General features: G+C 42.9%; 1 protein-coding gene across 2 annotated transcripts in view; it reads left to right on the top strand.

The window, feature by feature from the left end:
• The window catches only part of Sidt1 (SID1 transmembrane family member 1), an 84,906-nt gene that overhangs the window by 25,641 nt on the left and 39,098 nt on the right, over positions 1 to 20,167 (top strand). For both annotated transcript variants that reach the window (XM_060370463.1, XM_060370462.1), the window contains exons 2-9: positions 1,872 to 1,993; positions 2,980 to 3,150; positions 10,109 to 10,154; positions 13,798 to 13,899; positions 14,799 to 14,882; positions 16,918 to 17,005; positions 18,619 to 18,690; positions 19,251 to 19,344. In XM_060370463.1, coding sequence (XP_060226446.1) covers positions 1,872 to 1,993; positions 2,980 to 3,150; positions 10,109 to 10,154; positions 13,798 to 13,899; positions 14,799 to 14,882; positions 16,918 to 17,005; positions 18,619 to 18,690; positions 19,251 to 19,344 — 779 coding nt within the window. The remainder of the gene's footprint in view (positions 1 to 1,871; positions 1,994 to 2,979; positions 3,151 to 10,108; positions 10,155 to 13,797; positions 13,900 to 14,798; positions 14,883 to 16,917; positions 17,006 to 18,618; positions 18,691 to 19,250; positions 19,345 to 20,167) is intronic.

Below are 20,167 nucleotides of genomic sequence, written 5' to 3'. Positions count from 1 at the left end.
ATTAAGTAGTACACTTGTGTGTGTGTGTTTCAGAATACAGTGAAGGAGGGTGCAGAAATAGAAAATATGAATAAAATAAAAATTTATTTGTTAATAGTTATCAAAGCTGAATGATCCATAACTATTTATTATAGTCTTCCTGTTGCTTTAGCATAAGACTGAAAATTTTTCAGAGCTGTTTAAACAGGGGAGTGACAGATGAAATTGACATCCTAGGGGAGGCAGCCCTGGAGGAAGAGATCAAGAAGAGGGACTCAAATCAGTAGAGAAAAGAAATGGTCTGTCAAAGAGGACATCAAGGGCTGAGCTTAGCACTGACAGGAAGGGAGGCCTGGGTAAGAGCAGTGTGAGTCAGGAGTGAGGGGACTGGGAGATCCCAGGTAGCCACGCTGAGTTTGCGAGGCCTGTGGCAATCTCAGAGTTTAACCAAGAGGTCTGCACTAGAGGTATAATTTGAGCAATTATCAGCTGCAGCACAATTTCCATGGAAACCCAGTGTTGAAACAGGAAATGCTCTCTCAGGAGCAAGCATTCCTTATCAAATTAATAAATTATTCTTCGGCCGTGCTAACGTTAAAAATGTGAAGCAGTGGCTTGTTCTGGGAGAAGGCCGAGAAGGAAGCGCTGGGGTACAGCACACAGGCTGGTCTGTTTCCGCTCAGCTTGCACTCAGAATATCTGGTAGATCTTCAGGGTTCAACTAGGGACTTTCTTTTTTAATTTTTTATTCTTCCAGTGTGCGTGTTTGTGTTTGTATGTGTGTGCATATATGCGTGTGTGTGTGTGTGTGTGTGTGTGTGTGTATACACGTTTGCAAGTGTAGGTGCATGCCTGGAGAGGCGTCTTCAATACCTCATCCAGCCTATTCACTGAGGCAGTTGTTAAACCCAAAGCCAATACAGCCAGTCTCTCTAGCCAGCTTGCTCCAGAGGTCTCGTGTCTCCACGTCCCAAGGCTGAAATCACAGAGACTTGGCCCACCTAGCATTTCACTTGGGTTCTAGGGATCTGAACTCAGGTTTCAAGGCAAGTAGTTTAGCCACCGGCCTGCTTGCTGAGCCAATTTATTGTCCCCTAATGAAGAAGCTTCCAAGAGGACATAAAGGCAATAGACCCATAAATAAAAAATGTCATGTGGACGACCAAGTTTTATTTTCTCTCTTACCTGCCTTTATTTTTCTTTCTCATCTTCTCTATTTTATATTGTACTGTAAAAAATTTAAGGAAAACACCAAAACAAAAAACATGAAGCCTGTAGTTCCAGGAGCAGTGTTACCTCCCATCTCCATCCATGATTGGACTATGTGCTGTCAGGCAGAGTTGTGACCTGCTGGTGTCGAAGGGCTTGTTAGTGACCTGTTTACCCTGGAGGAGGGAGGATTCAGCCCCTACAGGATGTGCTGCAGGCTGAAGAGGGAGCAACAGAACATCAGGTCGTTAGGGGGGAAAAAATGGAATACAGTGAGAAGGATTTACCATACTCAAAGTTTGTCAGCAGCTGGGAGCCCTGTAGACTGTGAGGTGGTTTGCGGATTGTTTGTGGTTTTAATATTATTTGTATTTACATTCAAATAAGAAAAAAATTACATCGATATCTTTCTTTTCTCTTCTGGGGTTATTATGTTGACTGTTCAGCGCAGCTCAGACTTCTCAACCTGCTATTAAAAGGCTCCATAACTTGGCCTCATCTAAGAATAATTGAATCAGAGTTTTAAGCAGACTATATTCAAGCATCAGTTATTTCCTGAGGCAATTTCAATATGTGGTCAGGGATGAGACCCGCTCTGGATAATAAAAGACAACTGGGGCAACTGGGTTGCCTGTCATGAGAAGAACTGTCAGGAATCAGTGAGCTTGCTTTCCCTGCCTCAGGTGACAGCTGTGAGGGTACACGTGAACAGTTCCTCCGAGAACCTGGACTACCCCGTCCTGGTTGTGGTTCGCCAGCAGAAAGAAGTGTTGTCCTGGCAAGTTCCTCTGCCCTTCCAAGGACTGTGAGTATTCTCTGCCCAGGCAGATTCTCTACATTTGACATTCTTCAATGTCCTTTGACTTAGCTGGGGGGCTAGTTCTTTTTTTTTGTTTTGTTTTGTTTTCATCTTAGCCAGAAGAGAAGTCAGACACTAGAATAGCAGGGTAGTGCATGCCAAATGTAAACAGTGCATACCCTAAGGCTGGTCAGTGCCATACATTTCCATCCTCTCTGAATTTCAGATAAACATTCTACATTTTCAGCACCTGGGAGAATTTACACCATTTGAAAACCTACCACAATATTCTGTTCTCCTCTTTTGCAAAGTGGATTATCCCATAGCCAGTCAACATACGAGCAGCAGCAACCCCATTCTTCAGTGTGCCTCCTCTGTGTGCATTCTCCACTCAGTAGAGTTTACACAGCAGTGCCAAGTGGGAGGTTCCAAAGACACTATGAAAAACCAACAGAAGGTCTCTGACCTGGCAGAGACCCTATTTTGCCAAGGAGAGTTCATTAAAGCACTGTGGAACCAATACAAAGCCCAAGAAGAGGTAGAGAAATAGGCATCTACTGAGGGGTTGTTACATGGTTTTTAAAGCTTCGGGAATTTGCGGGTTGAGGACTAGTTCTGGCTGTTTGAACTTGAAATCAGTGGAATGGGGAAAAAGAAAGAAGAAGACAAGACTCCACTGGTTGCCTAATTAGGAGAATTCCTCCCTCAGATTTTGGTGTTTATTTCCCTGAATGACTTGGGAGTCTGACTTAAATGCCATATAAACACTGTTAAGTCTACTGGTCAGGATATAATAGTCCTTATGGCCATCCCACACAGTGGATGCCAACAACAGGGGATTCCAGGATTGCTATCCATGGGCCCAGCCTGAAATTGAAAACATAAGGACGCAAAGCCAGATTAAAGGGGAGTAGAGTGACGTAGCAGTCTCCAGGGCCCTGTTCATTGTGTTGCCTTCTCCTTGCTGATCTTGTCTGCACCCACTGCTTCAGATACCAAAGGAGCTACAACTACCAGGAAGTCAGCCGCACTCTGTGTCCTTCAAAAGCAACCAATGAGACTGGCCCTTTGGAGCAGCTGATCTTCGTAGATGTAGCATCCATGGCTCCCCACGGGGCTCACTATACGTTGCTGGTCACCAAAGTCAAGCACTTCCAGCTCCGGTAAGCAGATTCACATAGCTTTCTGCTCTCTTTTGCCTATAAATTAGTCAGCTCAGCGGCCATCTTTACAGATGAGTCAGGCATTGCTTGAACGGAGCTGAACTTGAACCTTCAGAGAAGCCTTGCCTTTGCCAGCTGTACCTTTGATCTGTTACAGCCTATGTGAATTTCAGGGCTGGTTTTCAGTGAGGGAATTCAGCCCCTCAGAAAGGACTGCTTTGAACGGGAGGTCATTGCTCTATGCAAATGTTAATGAATGACTTGAGCAAATCTATTTTGCCCTGTTGTTTTTTTGTTTCTTCCTTTCTCAATTCACTAACTTTGTTGGTGACCAGAGGACCATAGTCATGGAGTCCAGATGAGAGCTGTGGTAAAAACCAGGCTCCAAGTATTGACATTGAAGTTTGTGCCATACAGTTCAGAATAACAGATAAGAATACATAAGGAACAAATTTTGCTTATGTCCAGAGATTTTTGTTGTTCTTATTTGACACTGGGGGTCTGCCTATGTTGCCATGCTGGCCTTGGAATTTTAGGCCCAAACAATCCTCAATACCTCTACCTCCTAAGAAGCTGTGGCAAGAAGTGTGCATCACCACACCCAGCTCTGGGGTCCAGAGATCTAAGTCCATGTACAAACTCACAAAGACAGAAAGTGGCAAAAGCAAAGCTGGATTCTGCTTCCGGCTTCCTCTTCTAAGTTCTTCTCCTCTGAACACATTCTTTCTTCTTTTCATTTAAATCCATCACCCCAAATTTATGTCTCCATAATTATACTCTTGAATCGCGCTAAGCATTTGTTTATTCAAATTCAGATTTTAAAGTAAGGCAGTTCTGCCTTTCAACGTTCCTCCCACTCTTACCACACAGTTGTATGTCATTTTCCCAATAACACCGAACAGCAGTGGGTCATTCTGTGTCATGAGAGTTCAGGGTTGTATTCAGGGAACAGTGAGAGTTCTGTAGGAACAGGTAGCTGCTGGACCACGAGGTAGGGAGGCGTTGAGAATGCAGTTGTCTACATTGTGCTGTTAGTTATATAAGGAATGGATTGAAGGATTGTTGGGTGCAGAGAAGTGAGAAGGTTGACACAATTAATTGCCAGGGTAAAAAGTGAGAAGGTGTCTTGAGGAACGTTAAGACGTGAAATTCACGAAACTTGAATGAATATGAAGGAAAGGGGAAATGGGAGGGTCAAATATGACACCACATTTGGTTGGAAGAAATGGAGATTGGATGGTTGTGACTGTATGGCCAATCTCAAACAGGAGCTACCGTAGAACCTGGTCAATGGTATTCAGTTAGTTTCTTCTCCCTGTCTCCTTGTGTTAGAAAGCACTTGAAGTGTACAAATTAATAGAACTTCGCTTGAGTGAGATACTTTTCTATCTTCAGCTATCCTTAATGATTTACAGGGAATGCCAGATGTCATGACCAGTAAGGTCTATCATTAATAATAAGGTGTAACCGCTGGATTCTCAACATGGTGGTCCAGCAGTCCGGTGTACAGGCAGTCACCTGGGCTGCAAAGCTGTGGGGCTGGTCTGTTCCTAAGGACTTTGCTGGTTTGGTGCATGAAGGAGAGACTTCTCAGCAGCTGGAGCAGAAGACCTGCTGGCTAGCTTTTAGGCATTACCAGTGATTGAAGTCTGGGTTAGGTGTTTTCAGATTTTGACCTCTTATTCAAGAAATTGAAATAAAGGCACCCAGATTTCAGATTAGAACAACAACAAAGAAAACTATGCAAAAGAAAATCAATAGTACAGATCAGAAATATGTGGTTAGGAGTCACAGACCATGAGAGAGTGCCCAAAGGCCTTGATTAGTATTTGGGGCTCCCCTTTGTGGAATTCAAGAAGAGAAGGAGTACGGTTAATAAGGGCGTATCACAGGGAGTTCTATTTTGACTGACAAGCATAGATCATGGAAGCCTTTGGTCGTTGTGCATGTCCTTTCTCTCCATGCCTCACATCTCAATCATGCCATGGCCAACAATGCATAGACCTAAGACAGTAAACAGACAATTCCTCCTAAATCTTCACTCAGGAGATAAAGTTTGTCTTATTGCGCATGCACCCAAAAGTAGTTCAGACTCTGATTAGACACCCATATCATGCTCAGAAATACCTAGAGTGACATTAACTAGAAACTACCGGTTTTTGATGATTCTTTTGTTTGGAGGTCAGTGTGCATGCAGCTCAATGCAGGAAGGGGGTCTTAACCTAACAGGCTGCTGGGTGCACTATGAGGAGAATGGTAACTGCAAAGCCCAAACCAAGTGTAGTCCTGGGCTGCTAATCTTTTCCCCCCATGGCAATAGAGTCTCAAGATAACGGGGGGGGGGGGCATATGGGAAGCAATCTTCAGCAGAAAAGTGTGGTTTAGTAATGAAGAGCACACTTCTTCATTACCTCCCCTCTGCGTGTCCGTCATATGGCTATGGCTTTTGATAGGATGATAGATGGAGATACTGCATTTATATTATCCTTTTATTATCCTCCTCTTCCTATTGCTTGAGGTGTGGTGTTCTCCAAACACCAGGGTATGTTAGCAAACTCCTCGTGAAGGGCCAAAATAAATAGTGGACAGCAGGGATCTCCTATGACTAGAAAGCGGAAAGACGACCCACAGACCATTAAGGAATTGACCCAGATAAAACAAAAGAAAAATTCTGTGCAGGAATTCTAGAGAACACTGAAAGGGAGCCGAGAAAACTAGCAGAGATGAAGAGTCATGGGTGAGAGGAGGAACAGGAGAGTAGAGACTGGGCAGGGGTGGGCAGTCCTCTGCAAAGGGCTCCCCTAAGGACTGTGACCTGCTGGCAATGAAGATGAGGGACAGTCAGCCAGAACGGACCAAGTGATCAAGGACGGTGAAAGAGTCCGGGTAGGAAAGAATGACAACTAGTGCCAATGGAGAGAGTGACCTGTAATCCTAGTGTTTGGAAGGTGAAGGCAGGAGGAAGTTCAAGGTCATCCTCAGCTATGCAACAAGTTTGAGGCCAGCCTAGAATACGCCAAATCCTGTTCAAAAGCACACACATACAAAAGAAATTTTGATTTTTTTTTTAACAACAGTAACAAATTTTACCAACTGTCTCCAACATAATGTGTTACATACAGAGCCTGGCTCTCTTCATTCCGGCATGGCTGGGAAGAGACGGCTCAGCAATAACAGTACTTTACTGCTCTTCCAGAGAGCCAGAGTTTGGTTTCCACCCCAACCTGTGGCTTACAACCAGCTGTAACCCGAGTCAGGGACTCTGACACCCTCTCTGGCCCTGCAGGCACCTCACACAAATACATACACACATACATGAAAATTAAAATAAATCTTTAAAAAATTCCAACCTGAAGACAAGGGGGAACCCTGAGGCCCCCAACTCCAGCTGAGGAGCTGTTGACACTTGATGGCAGCTACAGTTGGGAAAGTCACTTTTCTCTGAGGGATGGCCACTAGCGGGTGGGCCATGCCCCAGTGGCTAATCCCACGGCCACATGCATGTGGGCACCACTGACTGGACTCTGTGGGTTATTTTTTTAAAGAAGACTTAAAACTGGAAGGGAGATATATGGGGCGGGGGGAATTGAGTCAGGGGCAGATATGTTTAACATACATTGTAAACATCTACAAAAGCATCAACAAAATAAAATAAAAGATTTAACTAAGAAAAATAAGGTGGGTAGCAATACTCACACTCAACATTGACCTCTTGCCTCTCAACGTGTGTGGGTACATATGAATAGGTGCACATGCGCGGGCATCCCCTCATCCCCGCACACGCACAGGTGAGGGGGAAGCAAGGGAAGAACCTGGGTGGATTGGTCTGTTACTTATTTTGAAAAGATAGCGACAGGAGACCATTTGTAAGAGAAGGAACAAAAATGCAAAGCCAGTTAATAAGAGAGTTGATATTTGTAGACCCAGAGGCCCCGAGAAGAGGAGAAATAGTGGAATACGGGTGCACAAGGGCACATTCCACACACCAGAAGAGTAAAGCCTGGAGAGTGAGAGCAACAAGAGGCCATCTGAAGGGCTGGGGTACAAAGGCAGCTCATTGACAGATGGCAGTCAGCCGACAACAGGGAATGGTAGTGTGAAGTCCATGTGCAGAGTATGTATACATCATTTCCTTCAACAAATAAGCTGGGATCTGGAACACCCACTGTGCCCTGGCGGGAGCTCACTAATTTCAGACAAGGTCCTGTGACTCTATGATCCCTCACTCAAAACTACTGATGTTTGTCTCTGGCTCTCCATGCACTCACCTTTTCGTCCTTCTTCTATTTTGTATTTTTCTGTAAAACATTTTTTTTCTTTGCCCATCCCTCTGAGCACCCTTGTGCCCGTTCTTTTCTCCATATTTCTTGTAGGTATCTCCTCTCTTGACTAGTGTGTCTGTTTCTTTTCCCTTCTCTGTTTACTTTAACAGCTAAAGCAGGGGTTTTAGTCTCTAGTGTAAGCACTTGAAGTTTCCTGCCTGTGTTTCATTTTCAGACAAAGGAATGGAAACTTTGATGCTTCTTGCTGAAACACTAAAGGTGTCAGTGAGTTTCCCTTAGCTTTGTGTTGTTGACTAGTGGAAGCCTTTGAGAAAATAGACCTTGCGGCTCACCTCAGTCGGGGCCACACCAGCACATACAGTTTCATTTTCATGGACATACTGTTCATTTTGTAGCTACTGGTAGCTCCAGGAAAAAACAGAAGGCTTAAATGTTTATTGCCTTAAACATAGTAAAACCCAAGGAACCAAAACAACAACAACAACAAAAATAAAAATAAAAAAGCAGAAAGTTATGTCGATCCAGTATTACAATTGGAACTCAAATCGTGAGAGATATTTATAAAAATCAAATTCCTGGTCAAAGCACGCAGATTGCTTCAGGAAACCGCACACTGTTGCTAACCTGGAAAGTCAGTGTCGTTCCTGATTTGGCAATAAGAGCATTGAAGGCCCCATGTTGCCCTGATAACAGCAGGCAAACTTCCCAGATTTGAAAGGGCACTTCCCAGGTTACACATAGCATAGTACTTCTGGCCTTTACTCTGCCTGTGGACTCTCAAGTGGACATGCCTGTTGTTTAAAAGAAGAAACATCCTAACCATTCTATTTTACCAGTAAAGACACAGGAGCTAGATGCTGGGGTGAAAACCTGCTAGCTCAGAGAGGCAGAGAAAGTAGCCAGCTAACCTTCCTTCTCAGCTCAGGTCAGGATGGAAAAAAGTCAAAGGCTTGTTAGCTCAGTTGACAGTCCAGGAGCAAAAGGCCAAAAAGCCCAAGGCCAAGGCTTGCTAGCTCAAAGCCTAAAAAGCCAGGGAGCTGAGGAGCTGAAATCTAAGCCAAACCCAGAGCTTAAGCTAATAGCTCTTTCTACTTCTCCATGCTGTCTTAATACCCCTCAAACTCAAAGTCTCTCCTGCTCTTTAATCCCTGTCAACTGGTTTCTTGCTCTGCCTCTTGACCTAGGGTTAACTTAATTAAATCCTGTGTAAGGAAAGTTCTTGGATTAAAGGTATGTGATAGGGTTCAACCACACCAAAGAAACAAGGTTTTACAGTTCACAATTTTGGGGTTCACAATGGGATCAAATATCCTGCAACACATATCACTTCATTTGATAGTGATGTTGGCATCTTTAGATGACTTGAGGTCAGTTTACATACTGTGTTCCTGCAGAACCAGTTCCCACACGGGTAGCAATTTGTGCCAAAGGTTAATGTATAATAATTGCATCCATTTCTGTGAGCTCAGTTCTGAGATCAGACCAATGACAGCCCAACCAACAGCCATTACCTTTATAAATGGTGCTCAAATTTCATGACTTCTAAGTAATGCCTCTTATCATATGTACTTTGCCTCAGTGTCTTGAGATGCCATTCTAAATAAATGGTTAATTTTTAAACTATTTCATTTTTATAAAAGGAAAATTGAGAGTGGAAAAAAAAATGTCTTCAGAGGGCCCTTGGGAATCAAGACGGTGAAGGAGCCCAGAAGTTTAAGTTCAGACTCAACAATGCCAGGAGAGGTGTACCTTGGGAGAGTGGCTGTTTAATAAGTCTTAGGTCACACACTTGAGTGACCTACAATGTTAATGATGAGGTCAAAGACGCAAAGAGCATGTGCAAAAGAGCAGCCCTTACAGAGAACAAAATTGTCTTTGTGTTTTCCAGCCTCTTGAAATGCTTCACAGATGTTCACAAGACAGCACTCGATGCTACCAAAACTTATGCCTCCTACAAAATTCTAGCACTGTCCACTTCTCTGTGCCTGGATCCTTGCTGTCTTAGAATATGATAAAATAATTCGCAGTAAATTTCTATTTAGAAAGCAAGTAACTTCGGTGTGTTCTCTGGGTGGTGCTTTTATTTCATAGATGGGCTTTAAAAGGCAAAGCCTAAGGCCAAAGACAATGAAATTTTGGAGCTTGCAGCCGGTGTTGCAGGGGACTGAAGAGATGTTCGGGGCAAGAAGAGCTTATTGCTGCCCCTGCCGATTTAGTCCCACAGTAGCCATCTGTTCTCTGTTTTTAAAGCACTGTTCTTTTGCTGTGAATCCATTACGGTTATGGTGAAGCAGTGCCTACCTTATTCAAAAGGACCCAAGCCTGCATTTCCCTCCTTGCTTCCCACTTCTCATGATCAAGCTTGACTGATTATATTGCTTGATCGTACTACCTTAAGAGTCCAAAGGCAAGGGCAATCATAAAACAAAATGAGGCGTTTATGTAGGTATGACCCCATGGATATTTAGAGATGTCAAAGCAATCTCCTTCCTCATTTTCATCATTCTTTATCGTTGAGAACACTAAGTTCCCTGAAGGTTATCAGATTGCAGAACCAAATGTCCTTCAAAAAGGGTAAGACGCTGGGCATCTAGTTTAAGGTGGTTCTCCCTTAAGTGACTTGTTCTTTCTTGCCAACTCATTCCATTCTCTCACTTTTCCCTCATATTTCTCAGGACAAATGTCGCCTTTTACTTCACTGCCAGCCCCTCTCAACCTCAGGTAAGTAAAGGGTTCCAACAGTTATCAAGAACCCACCTGCTGGTGTTGTACACAGAAACCACGTAACAAGAAGAGTGAAGTCAGCATGCATTATATCCTTGCTCTTACATTTTGGATTCTTGGTTGCGACTGGGATCTTGGACACAGCACTTAATGGGTACCACCTTTACTGGGATAAAATGAAAAGCTTGATACTTATTTTCAGTGTTCCTTGGTCCATACGTCATTGAGTAAAATCATGTGTCTGCTGTGTCCCAAGGGATGTGAGGTTGTACTAGGTGCTGTGGGAAAGATGAGAGGAAGATAAACACAAACTGTGATTATAGACCTGGTGATTGAGATGGGGTAGGGAGGGAGGGTGGAAGGCTGACAGCAAACAGATATGCAAATGGTTGTTCTGACAGTATAAAAATAAGATAGATTTCCATTCCATTCCTGCTGTAATATTGGCAGATTGAATTCATGTCCCCTGTCAGTAAAAAATAATTAGCTGTTTTTATATGCTCCTCAATAAAAAAAAAAACCCAAAAGCAGAATAGATACATGAAATTTTGATTTTTTTAAGGGTTTTTTAAAATGACATTTCTAACTATCTTTTATCCCTCCTCTCTCATTGTTTCTGAAAGAATCTATACTATAACAAGTCCAAAATAGGTTTCTGGCTCTATATAGTCATTCATACCTTCATACTACCATTTTAAACATCAACACCAAGGCAAGAGAAATGTGAGTTAGAGGCCAGCCTGAGCTACACAGCAAGTTCCAAGCTAGCCTAGGCTACATACTAAGACACTGTCTCGAAATAGAAAGAAAAGACAGGTCTATACAGCACAATACTTATCCTATATATTTTTTGGAGACTTTAATATGTTTTTCTTATAAGTGGTTAAGTAGCTTTCATTTTGAATATAGTAAAACCGGTGATTAAGTATTATGTACTTTTGAAAGTTTATTACAATCACTGATGTGCGAGTAAATGTTTAACAGCTAGTTCAGGACAGGTCAAAACTTGATATGTAGCTTCTGCCCATTCTTGTGGTATAAATTTCTACATCGTGGCTTGTGATGATTCTCCTGCAGGCTTTACAGCAGGCAGGGTCAGGGTGAGAGGTAGGAATGAAACTCAGCTCAGCTAGGTCTTATCAGTTTTATCCTGATGCTGGACCAGGACTTCCAGAGTCTGACCCAAATCATTTTACATGGGCACAGTTTTGGAAAAAAAGGACTCAGATAACAACTTAGTCGCAAGAGCACAGCATCTGTAAGACTTGTTTGCATTGAGATTCTTTACAAAGTACATGTGACTTCTTTCACAAGAATGGGTACCATTGACTCAGAGATAGGTTTAGGGCTTAGGAAGCTTGGCTGAAGTAAAACATAAGGCCTGTGGAGTCAGGATTGGCCTGGCCCTAAGATAACTTAGGCTGTGGTAAAGCACAAGTGACATCATTCATAAAGAATGGCTTTTATGGGGTAAAAGCAGTGTTCAGCATTTAGGGGGAAAGGGTCTAATATAAATAAAAACAAAAAATCTGGAGGATATGGGCAGATCCTGTCTCATCAGACAGCAACGGATCACAAGGTGGTCACAGTACATCCTTCCTGCACACCTCATAGCTGTGTGCTTAACTTTCCTGGCTCCTCTCATGCTCCTCTGTGTACCCAAGACCTCTTTGTCTCCTACAATGGCTGATTTCAAGTGGCCAAGATGGTGTCATTGGTGATGTTAGGAGTAGATGTACAAGCGGTGCTCCCAAACCTGTGCAGAGGAACTCCCACTTTTGTCTGTGGTTCTCGGGATGGAACTCTAGATCTTGTGCATGCCAAGCAAGCACTCTACCAGCAGAGCCACACAGCAAAACTAAAATTTAAGTTTCCTTTCTGTGAAAGTCATCTTATATGACCTACTGATGCCCAGTGGCAAGAAAGGCAGCAGGCACAATTTGTACATCTTAATAGTTATTGACCATTTAAATTCGAGTGATATTTAGGGGACCTGCATGAGTGGTGCAGCAATGAAAAGCACTTGCTGCTCTTGCAAAGGACCTGAATTTGGTTCCTCGTACCCATATGGTGGCTCATAGCTGTAGCTGACTCTAATTCTAGGGATACAATATCTTCTTCTGGCCTCCTGCGGTATTACATACCTGTATACATGTGGTACACAGACATGGATGCAGGCAAAACATACAAATAAAATCTTTCTTTCTGATTAAAACATTCTGAGGCAGGGGTCTCAAACATTTCTTTGAACTTTTTAGCAATTTAGATATAAATAAGGCTGATAATAGCTTGATAAACTTATAAGTGTTCAAAAACCATGGCTGTTTACAAAAACAACCCAGCTAGCAATAGATACTCATTGCTAAGAGTAACATTCTTGAGTTATAAAATATGGCTGTTTTGACAGCCACCCTGGGACTTCTAGGCTCCTCCTCTAGAATAACCCTATTTTGTGTGTGTAAGACCTGGGGTCTCACAGCTCAGGAGTTCAATCGCGCCCTTCCCAGAAACTCCCCCAGACCAAGACTCGTTGCAAAAGCAAGAGGTTTATTTACCATTGTACAATGGGGTCACCCCTGCTGGTCAGCAAAGAGTGGCACCAGGAGACAAAGGCCTTTAGGTTTTTAAAAGAAAAATTGCGGGAGATTTGAAGTTCTAGTTTTGGCAATTTAGGATTGGATGAGGAAGCTATAAAGTAAGATAATTGGTTAGTCTTAGGTGTTCAAGCTTGGCCAGTCCTGCCAAGTGTGGATGCAGCTGCAATTGAAGGTGGGGGTGGTTAGCTCATCCTTGAAAATTAGGGCTGCGGGCTCTTGGCTGGAGGTCAAAAGCTAATCAGAAGAAGTCTAGGTTTGTTGCTAAGAAACACTATCTCAAGGACAAGGGTCTGGTCCTTCTTTTGGTGAGCGAAGGTCATTGTTTGCTTGCCCTTTTTTTATATCTGTCCTCACGGATAGGGTCACATTTCTTCACTCTCTGGAAAGGTACTAAGAGGCTTTAGCTTAACCTGGACCTAAAACTCAAAACTATAGGCTTTAGAAGACATATAGGTTACAAAGTTAGCCTAACCCTTTCAGTGTGTATTTGAATCAAGCTCCAAAACGCGGTCATACAAAGCATGAAAAGATTTCTTAACCTGAATGTGAGAAACATTCCTTAATTCTGACAGTCCATATTGAATTAGTTCTCAGAACAGCATTGCTGAAGAGGATATAGGAATACAAAGTGAAATTTTGACTTTCATATATTTCACACAGTAAAAACTGCTGCTTGACATTACATCCCACGTATCCCCGATTTTAAAAGGAGCTCCCAGCAGAATGCTTACGTGGGAAATGAAATGAAGCGCAGTATACGTTAGTTGATAAGAACTGGCCCTATCATAAAATGAAAAGGCGGCTTTGTATAAATGGCCACTCACCCTCGCCGCTATCTTCCTTACGTCTGCCACAGATGTACAGAATAGTTCTTTACTCGATATGAATGAGATGAATGGATAGCTGAAACAGTGGCCAGTCACTGAGCATCTGAAATTCACACATAACGGTAGAGAAAACAATCCGTGCATGTGGAGTGGTGTGAGTTTCTTTAAATATTTCTTACAATTAATAAATCGCGTCTCTCTTTCTCTCGTTCTTAGTTTTTTCTATACAAATTTCCTAAAGACGTGGACTCCGTCATCATCAAAGTGGTGTCTGAGAAGGCTTATCCGTGTTCAGTCATCTCTGTTCAGAACATCATGGTGAGCCCTGATACTGTCAGCCCCCTGGTGGGTTAAGATTACAGTGTTCCGTAATAGATGGGTGTGAGGGTGGGGACTGTGTCATCCTCTTGACACTCATCTCCCCAAATAATAGCATTCCATGCACACAAGTGGGCAGCCTGGGTTTGCTGACACTGATTATCGGTAAGAAGTAGCTGTCTTCTCACCAAGACAAAGAAAAGATGGTGGGCAGAAAAATAGGTCATGACAGAACAAAGAAAACCCAGTTGTGAGGTCAATGAGAAAAATTAAATAAAAGCCTACCACCTGGTTTGTTTTTAGATTGTTGGCGTAACATCAGATCCTTTCTGTATCATAAAATGTTACTCAAAAGAGAGAGAGATAAACATTATATACTTAAAGGCTATCTTTTTATAGTTCATTTCAATACAGAATGACTCTGAAATTTTAGGCCAAAGTCCAAGGTTTTTTTTGTTTGTTTGGTTTTGTTTGTTTGGTTTTTGAGACAGGGTTTCTCTGTGTATCCCTGGCTGTCCTGTATACGTATACGTTAGTTGATAAGAAGTGGCCCTATCATAAAATGAAAAGGCGGCCTTGTATAAATGGCCACTCACCCTCACCGCTATCTTCCTTACATCTGCCACAGATGTACAGTTCAACTCACGCCATAGACCAGACTGGCCTCAAACACAGAGATCTTCCTGCCTTCAGAGTGCTGGGATTAAAGGCGTGTGCCACCTGCAAAGTCCAGGCTTTAAGAGGGCCATTTCATGACTTCTGCAAAAAGCTTCCATGCTGTCTAGATTAGTAAGATTCCCCTGGCCTGTGATTCAGGTGGCACAGCCCTGACACATGCGTGTGGAGTAACATCCTGTGACAGTGCTGATGGGCTCTCTTTTGTCTCTCCTGTGCTTTAGTGTCCAGTGTATGATCTGGACGACAATGTGGAATTCAACGGTGTCTATCAGTCCATGACCAAGAAAGCTGCCATCACACTACAGGTGAGACATTGCCTCTGAGGTCACAACATTCATGAGGTCACAACTGATAATCACTTACCCACTGGGCCAGGATCAAAGATGATGGCTGTCTGTTGTGTACCTTGGAGCTCTTTTCTTTCTGCTTGGTTTAAAAACAAATAGTGACCTGCCTGTGGTCAGTGCCTGAATGGTAGTGGGCAATGCTACCCTTCCAGGTATATTTTCCCCCCTGGGGGTCTTTGGGAATCTACAGTGCAGTAGTACATATGTCTGACAGGTCACATATAGGCATAAGGCCAGGTGGTTCCAATTTAGCAAAGCAATTTAGGCTAACAGCCATTTAGAGCAATTGAATGTATTATAATAATTTCTACCAGTAAAACTCACCAAAAGTTGGATTCACCTCTGGGCAGAATAACAGCTTCAAAGGCATATGTCCCCTATTTGTGTGGTACTTTGCCCTTTTGGCATTTGTAACTAAATTGTTACTGCGGTGATATTTTATAGCAAAAATGTACACATATTATGTATGTCACCATATTCCAAAAGACATTCCATCCCAGTCTCTGGGTTGGTACTTAAGAGATCTGACTTGAATCTGACTTGATCAGTCTGTGTAGCATAAGGCAACATTGCTTGTTGATTAATAAACAACAACAAACAGAGTGAAGCTAAGTACAGTTTAGGTATGAGACCTAAAATTTTCTATCAGTTAAACTTCAGGTTTTGAGCATCAAGAATTTAATACTCTAGATGTCTTGTTTTTCATGTTTTTTCTTCCTCAGCATGCCAGAATGATGTGATTCCCAAACAAACAACAACAACAAAGACACCCCCTCCAAAAAAACAAAAAACAAAAAAAATAACAAAAACAGTAGGTGTTCTAATTTGCTTCCTAGTGTTGTAAAAAACATCATGACCAAAAGCAACTTGGGGAGAAAAGGGTTTATTTGGTTTACACCTCCACATCACAGTTCATCATGGAGGAAAGCGAGGGCAGGAACTCAAGACAGGAACCTGGAGGCAGGCACTGAAGCAGAAGCCACAGAAGAACGCTATTTACTGGCTTTCTTTCCCTGGCTCACTCAGCTTGCTTTTTATACAACCCAGATCACCTTCCCAGGGCACCTTTCACAGCGGGTGGACCTCTCCCACATCAATCATTACTCAAGAAAATGCTCCACAGACTTGCCTACAGGCTGTTCTTAGGAAGGCGTTTTTTCAGTTGATCGGCTCTCTTCCCAGGTTAATGAAGGGCGAAGGGTAGCCAAACCTATCATGTCTTCCTTCAGCGTATTTGGGAGTAAATTACTCCTCCCCTTCTGGACTTGTGCTTCCATTTTAGACATTTTCTCAGTGAACTAAACACAACGTCAGAAACTTGAGCATGACAAAAATGCCTGGATTAAAGAACTACAACATATAGTTATCTTGTCAACCCTACTTTTATGAATGAGGACTAACACTGAACTAGGACTAAGTGGCCCGGGTACAGAAGTCAAAGCCAGAGCCACAGCTCAGTCCTCCTTACCAGGTCCTTTGTCTCCCTGACTTTACTCGCTGCATGATTTTAGACAAGTTAGTTACTTCTAATTAGAATTTTAAATAAAACTGACAAATTGTCGGATATGTGCCTGTAATGCCAGCACACAGGTTGCTGAGGAAGAAGGATCAAGAGTTCAAGACCAACCTGGGTTACATAGCAAGACCATCTCAAACATGTGTGCTTATATGTACATGTATGTACAAACATCATTTGTTAATCTGTGCCATTGATGTTATGGTTCATTGTGTTTTTTATAGTACTGAGTCCTCAAGTGGGCACAGATTTTTGAAATTCTCCATGTACCTACTTACATTCATTTCTTTGATGAAGTGATGTTCATGGATGGTCTAGAGTACACCGTAAGAATGTGGAAGCCCTTTCTGGGGACTTAGAGAGCAGGGGTGAACTTTCCTTTTCTTCCTTTCTCTTACTGCCCCTCACCCCCATGGACTTTCTCCTCCTGGCTGTCTTTCTTATCTGGGAATCATGAGGTTGTTATGTTTTACACAGAAGAAGGATTTTCCAGACGAGCAGTTCTTCGTGGTGTTTGTGATAAAACCTGAAGATTACGCATGTGGGGGATCATTCTCCATCCAGGGTAAGAGGCACCAAAGGACACTTGGGAGGGAAAGAATGGAAGCCAAAAGCTCATCTCTAATTCTCACTGAGAGCCTAACAGCAGCAAATTGACAAGGCATTGGAGAGACATTTGGATAAAAAAATAAATAAATAAATAAAGTGAAGCTAATTCTAATGGAAAGATAATATTGCTACTACAAAATTTCCTTTTTGTCCCTTCAGCTTTCTAATATAATATTTTAATTATTTGAGCACTTTATACAGTGTACTTTAATCGTATTCAATCCCCACTTCTACACTTAACTCTTCTCAGATCCACCCATCTCCTCTCTACTTCCTCCCAACTTCCCGTCCTCTTTATTAGTGATTTTTTTACATCACATGCATAGTCCAGTTTGTAACGAGTGTCTGTTACGGGGCGTGGGGTCATTTACTGGAGTAGGGTCCATCTATCAGAAAACTGCCTTTCCCTCCCGCAGACGCCATCTACTCCCACTAGCTCCTCCGCTAGGATCGGAGGCTCAGGGGCTCCTCTCCCTCAGCGCTAGGATGTCGACTGGACTGCAGTTGTGCAGCTTTTCAGCTTTTTTAAAGTCTTAAACCAGGTTGTACAAAGTGAGTTCACTTGGTTGGCATTCCATTTGCTTCTGCGATGGGAATACAAAACGGTCTGTTTCCTGGGCTGGTGAGATGGCGCTTCATAACAAGCTGAGCTTCATCAATGGATACCACATGGTAGAAGGGGAAACTCAACTCCAGCAAGTTATCCTCCATAAACACACACAGACACACATACGAGAGAGAGAGAAAGACAGAGAGAATAAATGTAACAAAACATTTTTTTAAAGTCAAGTTCCTAAGATGGAGTCACATATATGAATCAGCAGGCAGCCCTTCCACAAAGATGTACAAGCAAAGTCTATAGTTTTATCCCAGTTGCCAAAATTGTACCCTGCAAGACAATAAGGAAGCCAAGTATGATGGCTTTTCCTGATAACAAGGGGTTATAAAAGCTCTGGTGCATATGCAAATAGTTGTGTTGGCCAGAGAGCAGAATAGACTGTTAATTGAGAACACAGACCCCCGGCTCATGGGCCATATGTCACCCACACAGAGGGTGTTTTCTGTTGAGTCGAAAATGGCTCCCTTGGTGTCAGGTGACATTTCTGCTTGTGTGTGCTGTAATCTCTTAATTATGTAGCTCTATAAGCTTACCAGTGTCTATTGTTCCTTGATAAACTCTAGGGCCTTTGATGTAAAGAAAAACATTTTTGCTGGCTAGGAAAAATGCAAGCTAAGAAGGACGTAGCTGTCTGTTTTCGCCTTGTTTCTCTTCAGATGTCTGTGGGCATCAGGAGAAGGAAGGCTGCTGTTCCCTTTTATTTATGTCACTTGGCGCTACCAGAATGCACCTGTGCAAAGGCCAACCTAAGAATCTTCACCAGAAGGACATCTGATGTGTCAGATGGTGTATTTTCCTCCAGTTCTTGTATGTCGGTCAGAGTGCATTTCGGATATTGTATGACACAACTGTTCAGAATGGAGGATGAGAGTCTAATGTCTGACCCTTTGTGCTTTGTGCCTTTTCTGTTTGCATGTTGTTGCTTTGTTTTTTTTTTTTTTTTTTACCAGAAAATGAAAACCAGACCTGGAATCTACAGCGATCAAAGAACCTGAAAGTGACCATTGTCCCCTCCATCAAAGGTTGGTTTTGGCTCTGGAGTATGGAAGAGGAAGTCCTGCGTTGGGAGACCTATTTTGTAATTAAATACTCATGTCCCCCTCTCAGGGGGCCATCATGAGAATACTAAAGTATATTTAACTTAGAGATAAGATTAGATCTTTTTTAAGAGAAAGAAACAGGCCGGGGGTGTGTGGTGTGCTGGTAGAGTGTTCGCCTAACTTGTAGGAAGCCCAACAGCATAGCAGGGTGGGGGCTGGAGGAAGAAAGTGGGAGGAATAGAGAGAAGGAAGGGGGAAGAAAAAGAAGGGGAAGGGAGGAGGAAAAAGGAAATGAGGAAATGAGGCAAGGAGAGGAAAGAGACCCACTTTTAGAGTTGTAAACAGTGACCGTTTCCCCACCTCCAATGGGCAGTCATCACTATGAAGCCGCTTGTGGGTAGCGTTGTGTGGCCTCCCACAGCTCCAGGGAATTTTTACTAGAATGGGTGCAATGGAAGGCTCATCCTTTAAGCTGTGCTGTTCCCAACACAGTCTTCCTGTTTCCAACGACAAGCTGACCAAAACTGCCTCTCTCTCCCCAGGATCTGTATATGTGAACTCCAGTGTTTTCAGCGTATTCATTTTCTTCTTCTTCTACGTGGTATACTTTGTTGTTGTGTGTGTCCATCACGTGAGGTAGGTCCATGCTTGCTTCTTCGCCTTTGCCTCACTGTGTGATACTTAGAACATGGGCCCTGGAGCACATTGACAGGCCACTAACTGCAGTCTTGGGCAAGCTGCCTGTCCTTCTGTCCTTGTACTTCAGGTTTCTCATTGTGGAATGAAATAATAATTGGCTCACTTGCAGATCTGAAGCCAATGCCCTACATAACGTGCTGGTAGAGCTTTCATTATGAATCCACAACAATAAGGCAGTTTGTCTGTGTTTCTACCTGAGACTACTAGCTGCAAAGCTTGCAGATGGAGGGGAGTACTCAGCTTTCCCAGCACGGAGTCTGGGAACAGACTAAAGCATTCTGTCGAAAAGTAAATTTAGTGACTAAAATAAATCTCAAGGTACAGTCCATACAGGAATGATGTGCTTTGAGATAGATTAGCAGGTGTGCCAAGTTCCCAGTAAATTATGTTTTCATGGGGAAAGGGAGAGATGACTATGTTGTAATTTGATCAAGGAAACTTCCCCGTCTCAGAATTTGGAGCCCCTGGTTTCAAACGTAAAGAAATAAATAAAATTTTCTAACACTCTGCCTCACTCTGTGGGGCTGAGCTTTGAGAATTCTGTTTTTGTGAAGCTTTCTGAGAAATAACTACAAAAGGATGGCAGGAGCCTTAACATAAACAAATGGTGTTTTTCCCCTCTGCGCTTAAACATGGAAAAAAAAAATAATACAAAACCAGCTATGAGAGCATTAGGGGAGATGCTCACCAGCTGTGAGAAGGGCTCCTTGCTGCCTCTCTGGCAGAACATGTCAGCAGCAAAGGTCCATTTCTCCCTCAG

This window comes from Meriones unguiculatus, chromosome 17, assembly GCF_030254825.1.
Source record: "Meriones unguiculatus strain TT.TT164.6M chromosome 17, Bangor_MerUng_6.1, whole genome shotgun sequence".
NCBI lineage: Eukaryota > Metazoa > Chordata > Mammalia > Rodentia > Muridae > Meriones > Meriones unguiculatus.
Note: the sequence above shows the minus strand (reverse complement) of the source record. Positions and strands in the feature narration are given on the sequence as shown.